Consider the following 21,648-nt stretch of genomic DNA (forward strand, 5'->3'; position numbering starts at 1 on the left):
TAGAACATCTGTTCTGGGGAATATTTTTATCTCTTGCAATTTTGTGTTTTGGAGGCTTATCCACACTTTCACCTAAAGCTACATGAATAACACATTTGATGTATGTCTCCAACAGTTCACATTTTCTTCCAAAAACTGTTACACTGAAAAGTGTGTCTTTGGTAAATATCAGTCGAGGTCTTTCTTTTCATGACCAATGTTGGAGGTTCAATATAACTGATGGTGAATTGTATCGCGGTGGGTTTATCTTTATCATTGTAAAATCAATATTACCATGCCAGGATCATCCTAACAAAACTAAAATCTCTTTTATATATGTTTTTGTTGTTGTTGTTGTAGGGTTTAATGACATTTTTCAGCACAAGATCAGTTATACATGGTTGCCATTATAAATGGTGGCGGAAGAACCCGGGAAAACCCCAGAAAGAACCACCCACCCATGAGAAGCTACTTGCAAGCTCTCTTACATAACCACATTAGCCAAATCCAAGACTCGAACCAATGCAGTGTTTAATATGTGAAAATACTGATGCAAAACAAACATGTGACAAAAACTAGTGATAAATCTTCACAAACTGAGCACATCATTTGATATTATCTTTCTTGCTAAACAGTTTAAAGCCTTAGGGTCATAACGCTTCTATGGTCACAATGTCCAATACTAAGAATGTGGTGGTCAAAGATGACACATTCAAAATACAATGCCACAAGATCACTGTTGATGAAGTTTATTTTAAAGATGCGTCTTCAAAACCTCCTATAAAAAATACAAGAACATTATATTCATATTTCTCAGCAAGACTGTATACTAAATTTTAACAAATGACATGTAGGACCGAACTAATCAGAAATGAAAAATGTACAACTTTAGGCACCAAACATTCACAAAACTAACAATCAAAATCACGCAGATTATAACATAACAAGTTTCATAAACAATAAGAGTTCACAAAGAAAAAGAAAGTAATGGTTTTCCATTTGCAATGTTCCTAAGATCATGTCAATTTCCAAATTTATATAACCTAATGCATGATGGGTAATTAACAGTATCACAACATCATATGCATCATTTATAACAATGTAGTGTATCAAACAATTTCAATTTCATAATTAGCATCTATTTTTCTATATTCAAAATTTATCTTTTCTAATGTAATATCTAAAAAAAATTAAAACAGTAAAACTCTTGAAGTAAATACCAGTAACTAAATTCTAAAGTAAATTTACAACAATATGAATTCTTGGAACCATGTGAAGAGTTTCGACAAAATTAAACGTTTTCAAATGGAATAAGATTTTAAAATTACTTAAGTCCATTAGGAAGGCAGTGCACACAAATCTATGGAATATGTCTGTATGTGTAATTTACTTATAGCCTATCTGTGAATCATGTTATGGGCTTCAATGTATGATATAATAAGTCTATAAAGACAAAAAATATGAAATAAAAGTCACAGTATAGCTGATCTGCTATAATTTTATGCTCAATAAAATTTTCATTTACATGTACATGTCAAATAGAAATTGAGTTACTTATCTTCACACCTACTCAAAATAATAACAGAAATTTTCATTTACATGTCAAATAGAAATTGAGTTACTTATCTTCACACCTACTCAAAATAATAACAGAAATTTTCATTTACATGTCAAATAGAAATTGAGTTACTTATCTTCACACCTACTCAAAATAATAACAAAAATTTTCATTTACATGTACCTGTCAAAAAGAAATTGAGTTACTTATCTTCACACCTACTCAAAATAATAACAGAAATTTTCATGAAGTTCTATAGATTATTACATATAGACAAGAACTAAATCGTAATCAACTGTAGCATTCCTAGGTCAATATGACCTATTTGCTTCAATGGTGTTGTTTTAAAAGACTGTGATACAATCTAATGTCCTGACAAATACCTCATACAATAAAGAAAAGTATTTTCTTGAAGGTATTCAGGCTCAAACAGAGAACTACCCAACCACAAAACTACTGTCTCTCATTACAGTGAATCAATCTAAAACACTGAAACACAATGTATCGTATGCACAATATATACAAAATTCCAGAACTGATGTCCCCAGCTTTTCGTAATCTCAATCACAATCAACCTGCTTTTAAAATTTGGTTGAAATCCAATGACAATCATTTGATTTATTGTGCAGAAAGGAAAATGAGTGGGTCTGAGAATCAAGGGCTTTAATGTGGCTAAATGCTGCCAACAAGGTATCATGAAAATTATAATGCATACCAAATTCTATTGAAATCCAATAACTATTTAGGGCATTTGTGTATAGAAAAAAACGTGTGTTATATGAAAATCAGTGGTCATAATTCAATTTTAAAAATGAACATGCATGCAGAGAACTGAAACTGGCCAAGGTTTTATCAATATCAAACAGCATACCAAATTTGGTTGAAATCAAATAATAATGAAATTTAATGTTTCAGAAAGAAATCAGGTGGATTTAACAGTAAGGGTACATAACTCTGTCAAACCAGGACAAAGACAGCTGAAAACCAAACTCATCCAAGGTATCTTTAATATCAAGCAACACACCAGATTTGTTCAAATCAAATATTCAGAGAATCATTTTGCAGGAACAAAAATAGGTGGGAGCTACAATTCTCCTAAAACAAAGACAGAGAATAATGCTGACAAGTGAACTAGGCCAAGCCTCATCAAAAACAAGCTGCACATCAAAATTCAGCTGAAATCCAAAAGCACTGAAATAATCTATCATCTGGCATTCAGCAAGAATGGCTCTGCTAAATGAGAACACAAAATGCTGAAAATTAAATGCAGCCAAGGTCCCAAGCATTTTCAACATCAAGCTGCAAGCTGAATTTGATCCAATCATATTACAATGAACATGTTAGTGTGCAGAAACAAAAATGGGCATGTCTGACATTAAGGGTCTACAACTCTACTAAAATGTAATGTAGAAACATAATAATCAAATGTAGCCCCAGTCTCAACAACTTCTCACTGCATACAAAATGTGGTTGAAATCCATTATAGATTACAGGTGTAATGCAGAAACACGGCAATCAAGTTTATACGTCTGATCAATAACCCAAATCCAATAATAAGGAGTGAAAATGGAACCAACAGGTGGTTGGAGGGACAGATGGACAGGCCTAATTTAATGCCAATCCTCACTGAAATGCAGGAAGCAGGGACAAAATATGTAAAGGAGCTTTGTACATTTCGCAGTGTAATCATATGAGCTGTTGAAGTTTAGTACATGTAACAATTACTGAATATATGAACCCAATTCAATGTGGTTGACCAAGTTCCAAATCACGCTCCCATAGCAAAATTTGTCTCTGTTGCAGCAAATTAAATACAATGATTGTGAATCTTTCACTTACTGTCCTGTCTGAAACAAAAAGTGTTCTTTTCTAACGTTTCTCAGGTTTACTTGGCAGTTTTGATTTATTTCTTTTTCTGACAAAAGTAACAATGAACAAAGGTAAATCTCGGACATTTATCTTTAACCTTTCTTTTCTCTAAAGTGTATAATCATGAATTTTTCAAAATTCTTTCTTTTCACACAATTCTTTAAGCCCAAACAAAATAAATCTGTTAAACTGGCTTGTAACATTTTGTCTCCTACATTATTGTAGGTCTTAATACATGAACTTGTAAGTAAGCTTAACTATTTAACCAAAACTTGACACCAATTTCTTATGTTACATGACCTTGTTCTCTGACCTTGAATCTAATCAAAAAGTGCATTCTATGTAATGGAGTACTTTTCCATTCCAAATAAGAGTGGAAACATAAGAAAACGAGTTGACTAAAATTCACACCCACTTGATACAGACTGATGTTTTTCAACAGAAAGGTGCTATAAAAAAATGTGCCATTCCATTTCATCAAACTGAATTAACTATCACAGGGCTGATCAAATTTTACTTGTCCCACATATATTTTCACTTGTCCTAAAATTTAATTTTCTTTCCTAGGTTTAGTGAGATGTATGGATTTTAATTCATATTAAGAACAAAAAGAAACAATGTACAGCACGTTTATTTCCTCAAAAAGCTTAATTTTTTAGTTCATGTTATTGTTAAGTGTCTAGTGTATACTATTTATTGCTCTTCCAACAGCAAGAACTGAAAGAAATAGAAATGTAAATTTTCTGGAATTGAAACCTAACCCAATGTATTCTTTCAAGACATTATCAGTTTGCAGAACAAAGACTCTTGCCACCCTCATATCTGTTCTTATGATAGCAACCAGTTTAAAACTCTTCTCCATTTTATATCATTTTGTACTCATTTAGTTTTAAAATGGCCATTACCAACTTCATAAAGTTTTTGCACATGTTGGCTAGTGCCATGCCATGTCGTTCCATTAACAAAAACAATGGCTGAATTTTCAACCTGTGCTAGCTTGGGTTATTGATTGCAATAACAGCAAAACATGTTTCCCTAAGAGCTAATGAATACTAACTATTGATAATTATCCCAAGGTGGCTGAGCATTTCTTTATCTCTTAGACTTAGCTGTATCAAATCTGTGCCATATAGCCTGGCTTATGTCTCTTTCAAGGAACTGTTACCTTAAACTCAGTGGCAGCATTACATTATATCCTTTCACTTTCATGTGAATTGATCTCCAAATCTTCCTTACAAGATCACTTCATCTGACAACTACTTCAGCAAAAGCGATCATAACATAAATTTTGTCATTTAAATGCAAACACAGAAAGATTCTTTAGCAAAAATGTCTCGAGTGCAATACCTCACACTGAAACTGATTGATAATCAATAAACTAAATTACTGTCATCAAATCAGTTCATAAAGGAAATGGACACTTATGCTGATGATGTTATCAACTCAATGGATTGAAATAAAAGCATGATCCATTCAAGAGCATAGCTGCCAACTCTCCAGGCTCGCAATTAGTGAAAATAAGGAAATTTTTTTTTTGAATTTTGATGTGAATTCGTGAAGCAATCTTCGAGTCTAGGAATATTTGTTGGAACAAATGTTTAGCATGGTCTCCAGCTGATAAAGGTAGATTGTGTTCAACAAGAAAACTCACAAACAATGCTTCAGTGTTGGTAGCTTGCAGGTCTTCTGTTGAGAGCTTGAAATCTGCTGCGAGTTCTTAATTTTCCCAACTTATATGTGCTTCTTGCTACCAATGTGCTTCCTCACACTGTCTCTACCACCATGCCCAATGCTAAATTTTGTGGCAAACTGCATGCAAAAAGCATGATGTATATCAATGTTTAATGGCTGAATGCACGGCCAATTTTTGGTATATTCCAAACTAAACTTCACTTTTTGTGCAATACATTTCTTTTTCCTTGTTGGTGAAGACATTTTTAAGATGTGGTGACAAATGGTAATTCAAATCAGTGTTTGCTGCGCATATGCAGAGCAAAATTCTGGTTAGGCCCCAGTTTCTCTCAAAAGCGTTTGTAAAACTACTCTTTTACATATAGATTAAAATACACTATAATGCTTGCTACTGGGCCAACTGTATCAATCAGCTATAGTTCCTTTAATATCGCGACCAGCCCTACCGGACCATTTCAGCACATGCTGATATCACGACTAGTACTTAACAAGAAATTGGTTATTTTGTTAAAGACTTAAAATTATTGAGAATTTGGGGCATTTGCAAATTTTTTTGCATGCAGCATAAATCCGTTAATCCCTGAAAAAGTTGTGAAATTCTCGCAAAAATTGTGAGTGTTGGAAGCTATCCATGAGTATCTGGACTGTGTAAAATACAAAATAAAATACCGGAGCGGTTTTATTTGAAGGATTTTGATTGGCTGATAATTTGGTCACTTGGCCCAATATACACTTAAGCAGTAACAGAACTTGAGTACATGTGACAGTTATCAATAGCCACCTATTTTTAAGTATGTCAATGAACAAACAGATTTATGCATTTAGCATGTCTTTAGGGTATGACATGAATGACCTTGAAAAGGGTAGGTAACGTGATTAAAGCTGGAGCATCCAACCATTTTTTGGCTGGTGGCCAAAACAATAAAAAAAACAATGTCATGGGCCATGTGAGCAATTATGCATATTAATTAAAATACATTTTTTCAAAATGGCTGCCTACATGGTAACAGGCCACAAAATATGAAGTACTAGGCCAAATTTGGCCTGCGGGTTGGACAGAACTGGATTAAAGAAGGAAAATTTGAATTAACCTGACCTGCTTTATAAAAAGGAAAAAAAAAAGCATTGTTCCAGACTAGTGCTGTGGAAGAATTTATTTGTCCAACTTCGAAAATGTGTAGACTGGAACCTCACTCTATTGGATTTGAACAGCCCTGTGCCTTAAGCCATATTACTGAAATTATTTTTTGTTTAAAAATAGCACAAAATGTCATGATTTGTCCTGGTTTGAATGCTGCTTAAGTTAATTTGATACGAAAATGAGATCTGAATCTATATCAAGACTGTAGAACTCCTGAGCTTTTCTTTTCTGTGAAAAAGCTACGCAATACTAAAACTTGTCCAATTCCAATAACTAAAACAATAAGTGATTCTCCAATGGACCAATACATGACTCTCTCATTTAGATCTTCAGCAAATGCTCGTCCCTGGTTCTCACGATGTCGAAAGTACGTCTGATGGTCGAGCATATTGTTCAATGATTCGTGGATATTCTTTGATGTCGATTCCATCTATAAAAAAAAATCCAATTGCATTTAAGTTAATCAAAGATCTGGTTCTATTTGTAGTTTTTTTTAAAAAGTATACAACTGAAAGCTACATTCAAGTACATAAACAATGATAAACGATCACCTACAGGCTACGGAAAGATGCAATGACGCCCATATGATTAGGTCAATGACTATAAACCCTGAAAATACTGATGATAAATGTTACACATCTCTTTACAAAGAACACTAAAACTCCCAAAGAAACAAATTTTCTACAGACAGATTACTCAGATAATTCTGCAACCATTCACCTCTGCAAGCATAGCATTTGCGAGCCTTTCAGGTTTTAGCAGCTCTAAATTCTCTAAGGAATTTAAATAAATTCTGAAATGGTTATTTAATATCGCAATAAAACAAAAGTAGCATAAACAAAAGAGCCTACCCTCCCCCACATCAATAGACAGATTAAAATCACACTGTACTATGCAGCCCCTGGGGAATGGATGGATGAAAATCACCCAATAATGTACACATCTGTATAAAGATTTAGATGAAGTACGAGTAACTTGTGCAATGTCTAAAGCAAAAAAATATCCAAATATTTTTTTCTGCTCAAGAACATGGGATTTTGTACATTACATATTTCTATCAGTATCAAATGGCAAATAAAAACGTTGCCCAAAAATGTATACAAAGCGTATACTGGACAAAATAAATTTGGGTTGTGGCAAAACATATTGGGTCTGAAAAGGGTTGAAGTAAATGAATCGACTGAAATAATTATCATATGTAGTTGTAAAATAAATGAGCTGAATTTCATTTCAACCTACACGGAATAATTCTTGGCAAGTCGGAAGATTCTGAAGCATCTTTAATGGATAAACGCATGACCTGAATTCCAAATTTCTATTCAATAAAAACAATTGTTTTCCTTTTACTCCTTCATTTCCCTCCTGTTTAAAATTTAAACATTACCTCTAAATTCCCAATCAAATTACAAGAAAAACATCTTGACACATGCAAGAGATACCAGCCGTAATCAATGGATCTAGCTGACTGAGTCATGCAGTGGACCATCACCTCTGACAGCAAAACACAAAGTAGTCACACACGCGAAATCAACTTCTGATGTACGCTTGTTTCAAAGAATTTATTAAAAGATTTTATTTTAGTGATGGCAGCCATATTAGCACCAATTGTACAAAGCTGACTGGCCTTCTTCCCATGATGGTCACATTTTTCAGCATATAGCAGTTAAAGGTTTTTCTATTTTTAGTATTGGTGACTGTACTCGATGGCAAATCAGCACCATTCATAAGAACTTGAAAGCCCTTCATGCCAACGTCTTTTGTCTAATTTTGGTAAAATTTCAGTTGTTTTTTTTAAGGACAATTTGTTTCAAGGTTTATGATATTTAGTAATGGCAGTCACAACTGCTGCAGACCAACACTGTTTGTACAAACTAACAAGACCAGCATGGGTGCTTTCTCTCAAACATTATCCAATTCTGTTTTGGTTTAAGGTACTTACCAGTTCTTTTAGTGTTTGTAATGGGGTCAAATTAGCATAATTTGTAAATAACTGAAAGCCCATTCTAGCCAGGGTGATTTCTGAAGAATTGGTTACATCCTTTTGAGCGGATGGTGAAAAGTGTTTGAAGATTGTTCAATTTTGGCAAGGCAACCATATCTGAAGGTAGAACAGCAACGTTCCTGGAATTTTTTAAGCCCTTTATATCCCATGATGACCTGTCCAATTAGGTCAATTTCTTTTGGATCAATCTGTTTCAAGGTTTCTCTATTTTTAGTAAGTATGGCCATTCATGGCTGCACACCATGTGCCAAATTTTGTTCAAATTCATCAACAAGTGGTTTACTAGTATTTGATAAGTAGTTTGAAACAGCTAATCTGGTTTGATTACAGGCAATTCATAATGCATACTGGGAAAAGGTGTTAAGACAATGAACTAGCCGGGCCTTACAGCAAGGCAAGGAAAGAAAATGAAAAGTCAACCAATATTCTAAAGTAAAACCAACAAAAAATCATTGTATAAAACTGCACACAAGTAAAAGTACATGTTTATCTATGAAACAAAATAAAACCATCATACAGGCATAAAATATACATTTTTTTCCTCTTATTTCAATGACTTTTCAATGCCAGCATATAACAAACACTAATAAACATGACATAAAGCAGTTTGCGACTTCTTTTAAAAGAATATGAAACAGAGCAAAACTATTGTTCATACAGTGAATATTAAATGTTTTATACAGTGTATATTTAATATAATCCAGTGTTTTATTTATTATTACAAAACGTGCCAGTCCATTCCACTTCAATGATTCAGAATGTTACTTTCATACTTTTTTAAACTCGTATGCATCACAAAATATCAATGTTTATCTCCATCAAATTCTGAAAGTCACCCCTATTGTGAATACAAATATGAAGCAATTGTTCTGTTTTGAATACATACAAAACTTGCAATAGTAAAACTTGTGTACAAGTATCTAATTAAAAAACATTAATATTAATGTATGACATTTATACAAAATCAAAGCTAATAAGTCTCAGTAAATTTGTTAAATACAACAATAAAACATTTCTACTGAAATAATGGATTTAATAATTAACTGTATTCAGTTCAGTACCACATCACCACTCAATCTGAAGTTTATGTAATACAATAGGTCAAGCACACAGCCTATGCAATATCATAATCAAGATGACATACAATCATCAATGCATGATTTCTGGCATCTTCATGCTGAATTGACACTGAATAGTAGCTGTGTCTATTAACCAAATACACTGTTCAGTGTGTCTATTAACCAAATACACTGTTCAGTGTGTCTATTAACCAAATTAAAACACTGTTCAGAGTATCTATTAACCAAATTAACACACAGTCCAGGGTGTATATTAACCAAACTCTAGCACTGTTCTGTGTGTCTATTAACCAAACATATACACTGTCCAATATGTTGGAATCTTTGAAAAAACTAACACATGGGTCCACTGTATCTATTAACCAATCTAACACATGGTCCAATATGTCTAGTAACCAAACTAACACTGTCCAGTGACTATTAAGCAAATCAACACACTCTCTGGTGTGTATATTAACCAAACTAAAGCACTGTCCATTATGTTGGCATATTACTATGTCAGGGGGTGGGGGTGCTTGCCTAAAAGGCCAAAAGAAGAACACTGACTTTGAATAGAACATTTTTCCTAATAAAGATATAATTATGCTGTTCTGTGTTAACACATTCAAGCCCTACAAGCTTAAGCCATTTTTCCTGATAAAGATATAATTACACTGTTCTGTGTTAACACGTTCAAGCCGTACAAGATATAATTACACTGTTCTGTGTTAACACGTTCAAGCCATACAAGTTCAAACCATTTATCCTGATAAAGATACAATTATACTGTTTTGTGTAACACGTTTTGCTACACAATCTTATACCACTTTAAGATCACAGTATCTAAATATCTGCTGCATAAAAATGAGAACTTTCCAGAATTTTGTACAATTAATAGAGCCTGTTGACCATGAATCTCGACAATGCAAATTGTGTCTGAGAAAGAAAAAAAGTAATTTTAAGCTATATATTTTTTTATTTTGAATTAGAATTTATTCAGCACCATTCTGCGTCCAAAACTTGCTAAATCTTGATATGAACTAGTTACAATGTATTAAATTTGCATGTAAACACTGGTTGGCATTCTGCAAAGCAATCTAACAATTTGCAAACAAGTGTGCTGCATCTGTGAATAGTATTTTAGGAACATTATTTAAGAAGCAATCTTTCTGATTATGCAGGCAATACAGGAAGTCCTAGCAAGGCACAAACTTGTGCAATATTTTCTTCCAAATCTCTGTTTAATGATACAGTTGATATAATAGATGTGTGACTTTCAAAATACCTAACACCTGAATCTTTTGGACGACATCGATTCAGATGCATCAAAAATGATACCCATCTCTCATCATTCGCAGGCAAAATAAAAACATTCCATATAGATATCTCCACAGCAACAGTTCTAACATTCCACTTTACGGCTGACATACAAACACTAAACACAACACTGTCATCATATTTTCTGTCTCTTTTCTGTGAAGAAGCTTCTCAGGACGAGAACTTGTCCAACACCTATGATGAGAATTAAAACAGTTTGTCCAAGAGACCAATAGAAGACTCTCTCATTAAGATCCTCTGCAAATACTCTGCCCTGAGACTCACGCAACCTGTGATGAGTCTGGTAATCTAACACTTCGTTTAGCTGCTCATGAATTGAAACTGCTGTAGACTCCAGCTAGAAGACAATAGAAATTAAAACCATGACCAGGAATCTGCTCACCTGTTTCTAACCATAAAACATATTACAAGTACCATCACTAAAAAAAAGAACCATATCACATTGACCTTACCCGTGCCCATACACCAAAAGCATGCATAAAAATACTTAAGGTTTATACACATTGTGAAAAAGCAATATTGAAATAATGGTCAATGTCACATAGAGAATGAGTCATGCTTGACTTGAATATATATATATATATATATATATATATATATATATATATATATATATATATATATATATATATATATATATATATACACATACACACACGCAGAGGCCATTCTTACTCTCATTGAGACACTGCACTGAACTGGGAAAATGGGCTTGTAAGCTCGGTGGCCCTTCCAGATTGGGTGGGAGAGCTACATTTGTAAAAAGTATATGTGTTTATGCTGTAATAAAGCCACATGTAACATCAAAGCATTCATTACCTTCATTTAAAAGCAACTTTAAATATTAAAAAGTTCTTTTTGTCTCAAGAATAGACTTATTTCAAGTGAAATACATTAATAGTTCTTGATTCTTAAGCACGAAATGTGAATGGTACTGTTTGCATGTGCATTGCAAAACCAATCAAAAACTTCATTTAAATCTTGGCATTTAGAATCATTCTCTTTCCATTTTCCACAATTGCAGAATATTCTATCTGTAACAATGTTGTTTATTTTACTCTTCAGAACATCACATTTTTGGCAACAAGTCCCTATTATCAGAGAGTCAAATAACTCTTACTTTGTGTTCTAAAATAATAATTTTCTGTGATTTTTGAAATAAATTTTGTGATGAATTATTTTAGGCTGCTAATTGCTCAATCCTGCAATTTAATCATACAGTTACATTTGTAGACGAAATGCCTTATTTATAAAGGTATATATAATGTCACATGATTTTTCAGTCTTCATCTGATATCCTGTTTTGTTCAAGGAGGATTTCTATTTTCTTTAATCCACAGAAAGTATTTTTAGCCTATGCTGACCATGTTATGATCTTGTGTGTGTGTGTGTGATTTGGATTTTTAATGTAGCTTTAACATTTTTTCTGCCATATTGCTACAATGTCTGCAGTGTGACAGTTTATAGTGATGTCTAGCACTAGGGCATCATGCCGCAGACATGTAGCATGATGTCCCACCCAGTCACATTATCATGACACCAGGCCGACCTGTCCTAACACTAACCTCTTAATGCTGAGCGCCAAGCAAGGCAGCTGTTAGTACCATTTTTGTAAGTCTTTGGTATGACTCAACTGGAGATCGAACCCACGACCTCCCACGTCTGAGGCGGACGCTTTAACCACTAAGCCACCGGAGTGGTGTTATGATCTTGAAAATTACATCTGGTAGAAATCATCAAATAGAAGAACTGAACAGCTGTGTTTAGTCCAAATGCTATCACAACCTTGACATTTATAGATAATGATATATTAACTGAGGAGGTTCAAGTTATAATGCACCTTAGCCAACAACTTCAGGAATAATAACCTGACATCAGGAAAATGACTCTAGAACAGATAATGGGATAACTTACCGTACCGAATGAATTAAACATTGGTTCTGGACACAAAATGATGGCCACATGCCGCATGTAAACATATCTTCACATGCAGTGTGGTAATACTTACAAGTGTTTCCATGGAGAGATGAATCCAATATGTTTTGGCCAAATCACTTCAAAAGATCACAGCAGAAACAATACATTGTAATTAACTGTAACTTATAATTTACCTGAACAAAGTACCAAGATTACAGTAATTACAAACAGGTACAAATACTTATCACATGCCACTTAAACAACATACTTTTGGGTTCCTTGCAGTTGTTTTACTATTTATACCTATCTGCAATTATACTGATGTAATCTAGGTAACAACTATAATTAATTACAATATTTTGTTTCATATGTGCTTGTAGAGTCAAAATAAAGGGTACAGAGACCATGGGCATATAAACCATAAGCAACAAGGAACCTGACATTTAATAACATCAAAACTCTGACATTTAATTTCTTTGCTGCTGATTTTAAGGAAGCTTGTAACTCAGAGACAGTGTTACACAGAAGCATTGTTTGAAAAGTTCCATGTCTCAAGGCTCAGGAAAATGTTTGTACACCTAAAATGCACTAAATATTCGACATCACTTAACATTTAGCATGCATCAATTATTGATTACTTTTATCTAATTTGTCAAGCTTTCTTTTATACACTTGTACCCAATTATCAGTTTTACACTATAATGGACACAAACATGAACAGGTTAGCCATCAACTTTCTAACTGTATTCACATTCTAAATGGCATGTGTCAGGAATTTATAAATTAATTTTCCTATTCAATGAGCTTTCGCACATCTTTGTGAGTCAAACATCCCAGAAGTTGTGAGTCAATAGAATGTCATTATCGTTATTTCGTTGTCAGACAACGCTACAACTACCTCGGACATGCAGTATTTTCAATGACACTTTAATGATACATTGTCATGCCAAAGAGAAGATGTCATCAGATAGTTCATTAAATATGGAATTAATTTTCTTTGGATATGCAGTATTTTCAATGAAGCCTTACCGATACATTGTCATGCCAAAGAGAAGGCATCATCAGATAGTTCATTAAGTATGGAATTACTTTTCTCATGAAAAATTTTGCAATGAGTATTTCAAATCTCACAATGGATTTCCACCAACTTTTATAGAATGCATGCTAGTTCAATACACTTATAGAGATGTTGAGACAGCAGTCAATTTGATGAAATTTCGTTGGCATGATGGCCAAAAAGTTCCAGCTCTTTTGCAATCTTCTCTTTTATGATACTCTTTAATCTTATCTGGAGATCTGACTGAAAAAATGTCTAAAAAATTGCTGGAAATCAAGATGGATGGAATTCTTCTTTCAAATACATGCTACCTATATTTTTCTTGTGAAAAGTATTACATGTATCTGACATCTTTTCAGTTGCTTGACAATGGATCAATTCTTGACAATGTATCAAGAGGGCCACACTATCTCGGAAACACCAGTGATCTTAAGTAAATATAACTCTGTGGCCAAACAAATACTGTAACATTTGGACATAGTGTCTCTTGCACTGTTACATACTAAACTCGAAAAGATGTGTGATAACTTGCTAAAAAGGAAAATTTCGTTGACATGTTGCTTAAAGGTGGTGCTATAAATATGAATGCCACTAAGAAATCAAGGGCTATATGTGGAACTGCAATTTCCCAAGCTATAAATTTGGTCTATTTATTATTGTTTATTTAAGGATACATGTACTGCTATTAGAACTCAATATGTTCATGGAAAAATATTTCCTGAGCCCTGACAAAAATTGATTATGGTTGAAAACAGAAACAAAAAGCAGCGAGGTGAATGATACCTAACAAATACACAATGTTATGAGTACATATGGAGATATTGAAAGCATAAGCTTGCAATCTATCGATTGTTGTATCAAAGTTAGAAAATTTGAGCAGTCATGTTAAGAAAATCAGTTTCTAACACTAGATGTGCATGCATGCCATATTTTTTCATTGCTCTGTGCCAATCCAGTTGGGATCTAGTTCATTTACATGCCCAGTTTAATGCTCCAAAGTAAAGCTATGGTGACATTTTATCAGCAACAATGAAATTAAGCTCAGACCTCAAGTCCTGTACTACTTCCATGACTCAGGACTGCAAATCTCAGGTTTTTTATTATCCCAAACACCACATGCAAACACCATATCCAACCATGACCAAAGAATCATAACTCTAAATCTATTATAATACATGTTTGTCCAAACATATCACAAATGCCACTAACTGCATTTTTTGTACATCTGACCTTTAAAAGGTACATGTTTCTTACAGAAGGTTGCTATAATGTACTCCATGTACCAAGCCTGGTGAATTTCCACCCAATGGAAACAGTTACTGACAGACAGACAGTTGGGCTGGGAGTTTCACAATAAATATGATCCCATTAGTGGTTGAAAAATTTTATGAAGTAGTTAAAAAAAATATGACTTTCAAAAATATGACATCCTTACATTACTGATACAAGTGTCAACATTGATGCTGTCAGAAAAGTGACACATCAATGTTTTGTTACCTTCTAATGAAAGAGAAAACAACCCTTTATGCCAACCTACCATAGTCATTGCTGTGGCATGAGCATCAATGTTTTTTAGTATTGGCTCCTCATCTCCCACTTGGAAATCAAAGTATACCACCTTGTGAGAAAAGGTGGAAAATTCATTACTGAAGCAGAACTTGTGAACCCCTGTCTCTGTGGCGGTCCAGGTAAAACTATCATACTGCTTCTTGACATCTTTGTATAGAATTTGACCATTTGGTGCTGTCAACTCCATGTCTACGTCATAATGGCCTCCAGTGATCACCTAAAACAACAAAATAGTATTGCTCTGATTACATCCCATGAGACAAGGTTTTGTTCAAAATGCATGGAAACCCCATTCAGCTCACAGACACACACATTTTATTAGGAAACAGGGCAACATTGCAACTTACACATTGTTAAACTAAAATATTTTCCAAAAATTCAAGAGGATCATCTGCTCAAATTTTGAAGACAAGGAGCTACAGAGAATCGGTGAATAGTATGATGGGTTTGCAACCAAAATGGTACAAGTTCATATTCTAATATGTATTGAGCTCCTGTATGCTAACATGGCTGCTAAAAATTCACAGATGAAGCTGAAGAAAGGATTGAAAGACTTTGCATATGTTCAATCAAGAAAAATATTATTACTGTGCATGGGTTTATAGTCCATGGTGATTATCATACAGAAGCAGGAAGAAGAGTAGGAAAAAGGATGTGTACTTTGATATCTATCATAGTTTTCATACAGCAGCAGGAAGAAGGAGTAGGAAAAAGGATGTGTACCTTCATATCTATCATAGTTTTGATAGCCTATATTTGAGAATACTCACCTTTAACAACTTAAGTCATACAACAAGTATGTTGAAGCAACTTCAGAAAACTACAATATTTTCATAAATTTCTAGCTAATTATAAGCAACTGTTTTGAACATTCTAAATTCTGACCTCTTCACACTCATGCGCCTCTGTCAAAGGAGTTGTCAGCTGAGAAAGCAAAGTGGGAACTGCTGCACGTTTACAAGCTAATAGCTTCATCCCATGTGCACTGGCATAAAACAGGTAATACCACTTTGGAATCAATTTTGATTTACCATTAGTTTATGTAAAAGCCAATACAAGTCAAATTAAAACTTGGGAATTAGATCTGGCTTGTGGACAAAAACAAAAAAACAAAATCAACTTCTGTTGTTTCAAACAGCCTCACAGCAAACACAAAATACAATACAAGTTGTTCACACTTGCCACAAAAAGGAAGCAATACCTTCTAGTAGACACCCACAGTAAATAACATTGATGGACATGGCACTTTGCCTTCAATAATAGTAAATTCAATTTTATACAATTACTGAAATCAATATTTACATAAAAGTATTCTACAATAAGCACTGTAATCATAATAAATAATCACTATGCATAAAACATCATTTCTGGATGATAAGTATTTTGTAAAATATTCAGGATAATATTTTGTATTACTGCAAACATCTCGAGTTTCCTAAATTATCCCTAGATTTATCAAATTGACTACTCAGTACTGGAGAGCTTTTAAGATTTATCAAATTGACTACTCAGTATTGGAGGGCTTTTAAGATTTATCAGATTGACTACTCAGTATTGGAGGGCTTTTAAGATTTATTAAATTGACTCAGTACTGGAGGGCTTTTAAGATTTATTAAATTGACTACTCAGTATTGGAGGGCTTTTAAGATTTATTAAATTGACTACTCAGTATTGGAGGGCTTTTAAGATTTATCAAATTGACTACTCAGTATTGGAGGGATTTTAAGATTTATCAAATTGACTACTCAGTACTCGAGGGCTTTTAAGATTTATTAAATTGACTAATCAGTACTGGAGGGCTTTTAAGATTTATTAAATTGACTACTCAGTACTGGAGGGCTTTTAAGATTTATCAAATTGACTACATTACGGTGACTTGAGCATTAATGTTGGATTGAATATTTGGTCATTTTGATCTACTGCGCAAAGAACAATTCAGCTGCGTGGGATGTCTGAGCAGCTGCATGGCCGTGCATGCAGCTTAGAGGGAACATTGTCCATAAGGCAGAGGTCTAACCACCACTTCTATGGATTGACTGCACAAAATATTTCCAAACTTTCCATGCAATCCCTTTCCAATTCTATCCCCTAAAGCATCACAAAAACCTTCCTGAAACATTCATGTCTCGATTTTGACACACCTAAGAAAATTTGTCAATATAGAAATTATACAGCAAACACATAATTATAAATGAAACTTAGTTTTAACATTTTAACAGATATAAAATATATATTACCCAATACCTAGTCCTATATGTAAGACATAAACCCTAATAAGTCAAATTGTTAAGAATGTCTTAGTCAGACTTTACTTACTCTGATGTCTTTTTTCTAATAAATTTAAATTCTCACACAAGCAAATGGATGTCTACAAGTTCCGTTGGCCTACACTTCAGCTGGTTGTAATGTGACAGAAGTTGGGAATGCTGTTTTTTTGTTTCTGTCAGAATTTGAATTTATTAAAAAAAAATACATTAGTGTTCAATAAAGTTCAAATGAAGCAATTTTTAGTTTGTAGAAAAGCACCAATATAGCAATATACATGTAAGATGTATCACATGTTATGTTTTTTGAACACAGTCTTACTGCCCAATTAACGGACTTGACCAACATCAGAACAAGTGTCGAAATTTTAAAAAATATCTCACATACTTGGCAGCAAATATTAAAGCTTTTCCACAAATTAAAATCATGTTGATTTTGGTGTTTTTTTTTCCCCTAATAAAGTCATCATCTTTTGACCTACATTTCGCTTGGATGGAGTTCAATGGAAGCAGTTGGCACTGACAAAATTGGTTTAAAGGATACAAATATTTTGAACAAAATGAAGCTATAAAAACACTTTCTTCAATATATTATATATTTCGTTGTTTCATTAAATAAACATTCTAAACCAAATCCGATTCAGCATTCCTCGCTCAACCAGCTGAATAGAACAGGAAAATGTTTATATTAGATATGTCAGACTCTTATTCCATCAGGATAAAGACAGTAAAGTAAGAATATTCAATTTTAGTCTGAATATAAATCCCCATTTGTAAGCCCCTACTGATTTTTAAAAATAAACAAAATGCACAAATGAGATAAAAGAAGTGAAGAACTTAGTTCATTTGTCGATTTATAATTTCAAACCTGATTAGACCTAGGGAGCCCTAACACCATTACTGTCTGTACGTTTCATTCCAAATGTAAGTTTTCAGTGTAAAAGACAACCCTACTCACCAGTCATTTCCAGTTCCTGGACAAGCTCATTATCAGTGAAGGGGTGTATGTACTACACACGTATGTACATAGAAGGAAAATACTACATCATCTGCTTCTGATATTTTACATTGTTGAACCAAGTAAAGTAAAAGAATGACAACTACAAATCTGCCTTCATGTGGATTTAACAAGCTGTGTAATTTCTATGGTCATGTATGTCAAGGGATATAACTCAAACTCTCAACATTATGGTAATTTATGGAATTATCATGCAGTTACCAAACAGGACAAACTACGTCACTCTGCTGTCTGAGTAAAATATACTCACTGACTGTACGCAATATGGCGCTGTGTTAGTATGAAAAGACCGTTAAGCATGAAAGGTGCAGAGGATGCCAGTGTTAGGGCTACTCTGGTCAGTCAGGTAGAAATGAAAAATCAGTGTTGTTGTTGTTGTTATAGGGTTTAACGCCATTTTTCAGCACACAATAGGCTATACATGGCGGCCAGTATTAATGGTGGAGGAAGAACCCCGAGAATACACCGGAAAGAACCACCGACCCACGAGAAGCTACCGGCAAGCTTTCTCACATATCCACATTGGCCAAGCCCGAGACTCGAACCCACGCAGACAGAGGTGAGATGGCAGTGATCCATGATGGAGAGCGCTTTAAACCACTTGGCCACTCGGGGCCCCGAAAAATCAGTGAATGAACTGACTGAGTTCTGTGCATTTTTTATCATACTAAACCAATCAGGGAGGTATATTCAGACTAATATATTGAAATTTGTTGAAGATCACTGACTTTGGCTCCCAAGTATGTTAGATATTCCTGAAAATGTCATCTCTCATTCTTCTATAAGTTGAATGGGCAAAAGCTATATATAGCCGTTATTTAGGCAGTAAGACATAGCATTAAAGCAAATATATTACGTGATACGTCATACATAGTTGGACTAGGGCTGCCAAGTATGTGTGTGTGTGCATGTGAGATTTGGAACTTTTACATAGCTTTAACAATTTTTTAGTCAAATCGCTACGATGTCTGCAGTGTGACAGTTTATAGTGCCTAGTACTGGGGCATCATGTCACAGACACATAGCATGATGTCCCACCCAGTCACATTATCCTGACATCAGACCAACCAGTCCTAAAACTAACCTTAATGATGAGTGCCAAGTGAGGCAGCTGTTAGAACCATTTTTATAAGTCTTTGGTATGACTCAGCCGAGAATCGAACTCACGACCTCCCGCATCAGAGGCGGACGCTCTAGCCACTTGACCACCGGAGCGGTCCTGTCAAGTGTATGAGATATTCCTTAAAATCTGACTTCTCGTTTCCGATCTTAATCCACCTCGAAACATGCTGCCGTTATTTAGGTAGTAAGACGGGTGACCTAAAAAAGCACAAATATGAAGGGAGGCGACTACCCGTTACCATGGTGCATGCATCTGCACGTTTCTCCTTGCGGTACCATAAATCTAGCTCATACTATTTTCAAATACCATCATTTTATGAAGCAAATGAAGACCAAGTTCACTAAAATTGCAGATGTTTGAAAATTTACAGACTGACCTGAAATTCTAGGGTGCTTTCGATGCCCTTTTCGATTTTTTCAAAGAAGCACTGCTTTTCATTATCTGGCAGTTCAAATGTCAATTCGCCGGCTAAGGATGCTGCAATAAACAGCGATAAAATACAAAATAACTGTAAATATTGTTCCATCATGATATGCTGCTGGATAAATTAAATTAGACTATGTAAATATTCTTTCTTGGCTCAGTAATAACTGCATAGATTCATATACGATTCATGTGCGTTCCAGGTTTGTTTGTACAATATGGCGAATAATACATGAACGTGGCATAGTTTGGCTGTATACCGGAACTAGTGTTCACTTCAGTATCATACCAAAGCAATTTGATCCCAGATAAAGTATCGTAATACATTCATGTTACGAGGCCCGCGTGTGCTCGACGCGAGCTTAACGTTAACAAAATACATTTAAAATAAAACAGTAACCTAAATAGGGGAAAAAAAACATAAAATTTCTTCAGATTACCTCATCAGACAATGGACCCTGTCTATGATGTTATAAACGAGAATTTGTAGTATGATAGACCACAGGGGCTCGTTTCGTTGCTTACAATTGACCTGTCACACGTATACATTATAGTTGTTATTACGAAGCACATGGTCAATTGTAAGCAACGATACGAGCCCCTGTGTAAACGACGGGGTCCTATGTTCGAGCGGGTGAATGGGGAGGGGATAATAGGAAACAATTTTGTCACTCGCCATCATATTATGTTGCCTCCAGTTTATTGTTTATGCTAACATTAAGGTCGCGTCGAACACATGTAAAAAAAAAAATTAAAAAAAAAATATTTTTTTAATAAATACATTAAAATGTTGGCAAATCTTGAGAATACTGTCACGAGAAAAACACATGGACAGTAATTTTCGTTTCGTATCAGCTAAGGTCTAAGGTTGACATTGCCCGGGGTGGGAGTGGGAGACAAGCGCCCCAAATCCTCCAAAAAATGCCCCATACGGCTTGCGTCTCTGACTGCCTCTGTCAACTAAAATCCAGCTCCTGGCCTTCGCGAGTGGCTTAGATTTGAAGCCCGGCAGGCCATGTTTTCTACTAACAGGAGAAGGGGTGAAGGCGGCCCACTGGCGCCTTAAAACCAGTTGCTTCGGGTAGATGGGACTCGTAAACCTTAGATGGTAGCTCATCTAGGAGAAGGAAAACTCCGATTCCAAACCTCTGCTACCTTGTGGCTATACCCACTCATGGGAAAGGCTAAGGGAGTAAACCCCGACAGAAAATCCGGAGATGGAGTCCCTAAGGCGGTCTGACATTGACTTCAATGACTTCCGGCAACTTCTGTGACGCCGTTGGTGCCAAGCTGTATCGGCATTCGTCGTTCCCTTGGGCACACCAGCTGCGTGGAGAGGGGGGATCTGCTGCATGGACAACAGCTGATTCTCCATACCACCCTGCCCAGGCTTCATAGCTCCACTGGAGAGGACACTCCAGCGTCGTCGTACTGCGTCGACACAACACGAGAAGTAGCAGTTTACCGGTTCTAAGTCAAAGCTCGATTGGCGTAGAGCTTGGCGCCAGGGGTTACTTCTGACGGTGGGAGAGATCACCAGGTCTCACTGGACAGCTACCACCCGCCTCAAGCTTGGCAGCCCCCAGTCAGTAAGGTGCTGACCGCCATGGCCTGCCTGCTTCACTGGGTGCGTGGAGCTT

At 35.1% G+C, this 21,648-nt stretch overlaps 1 protein-coding gene across 2 annotated transcripts; it reads right to left on the reverse strand.

Moving 5' to 3' along the window:
• Nucleotides 1-712: 712 nt before the first annotated feature.
• Nucleotides 713-20,263, reverse strand: LOC149792917 (transmembrane emp24 domain-containing protein 7-like). Of its 2 annotated transcripts, none has more exons than XM_089966762.1 (3): nt 19,962-20,263; nt 15,149-15,397; nt 713-6,669 (listed from the first exon to the last, which is right to left on the reverse strand). In XM_089966762.1, the coding sequence occupies exons 1-3, from the start codon at nt 20,112-20,114 to the stop codon at nt 6,436-6,438; spliced, it is 636 nt and encodes a 211-aa protein (XP_089822888.1). In that variant the 5' UTR covers nt 20,115-20,263; the 3' UTR covers nt 713-6,435. The 2 variants fall into 2 exon arrangements, with proteins under 2 accessions (XP_089822888.1, XP_089822889.1); XM_089966763.1 differs by lacking the exon at nt 713-6,669 and adding an exon at nt 8,715-10,974.
• Nucleotides 20,264-21,648: the final 1,385 nt, after the last annotated feature.

The sequence above is a fragment of the Sinohyriopsis cumingii genome, chromosome 8, assembly GCF_028554795.1.
Source record: "Sinohyriopsis cumingii isolate HCF-2022 chromosome 8, ASM2855479v2, whole genome shotgun sequence".
Taxonomy (NCBI): Eukaryota; Metazoa; Mollusca; class Bivalvia; order Unionida; family Unionidae; genus Sinohyriopsis; species Sinohyriopsis cumingii.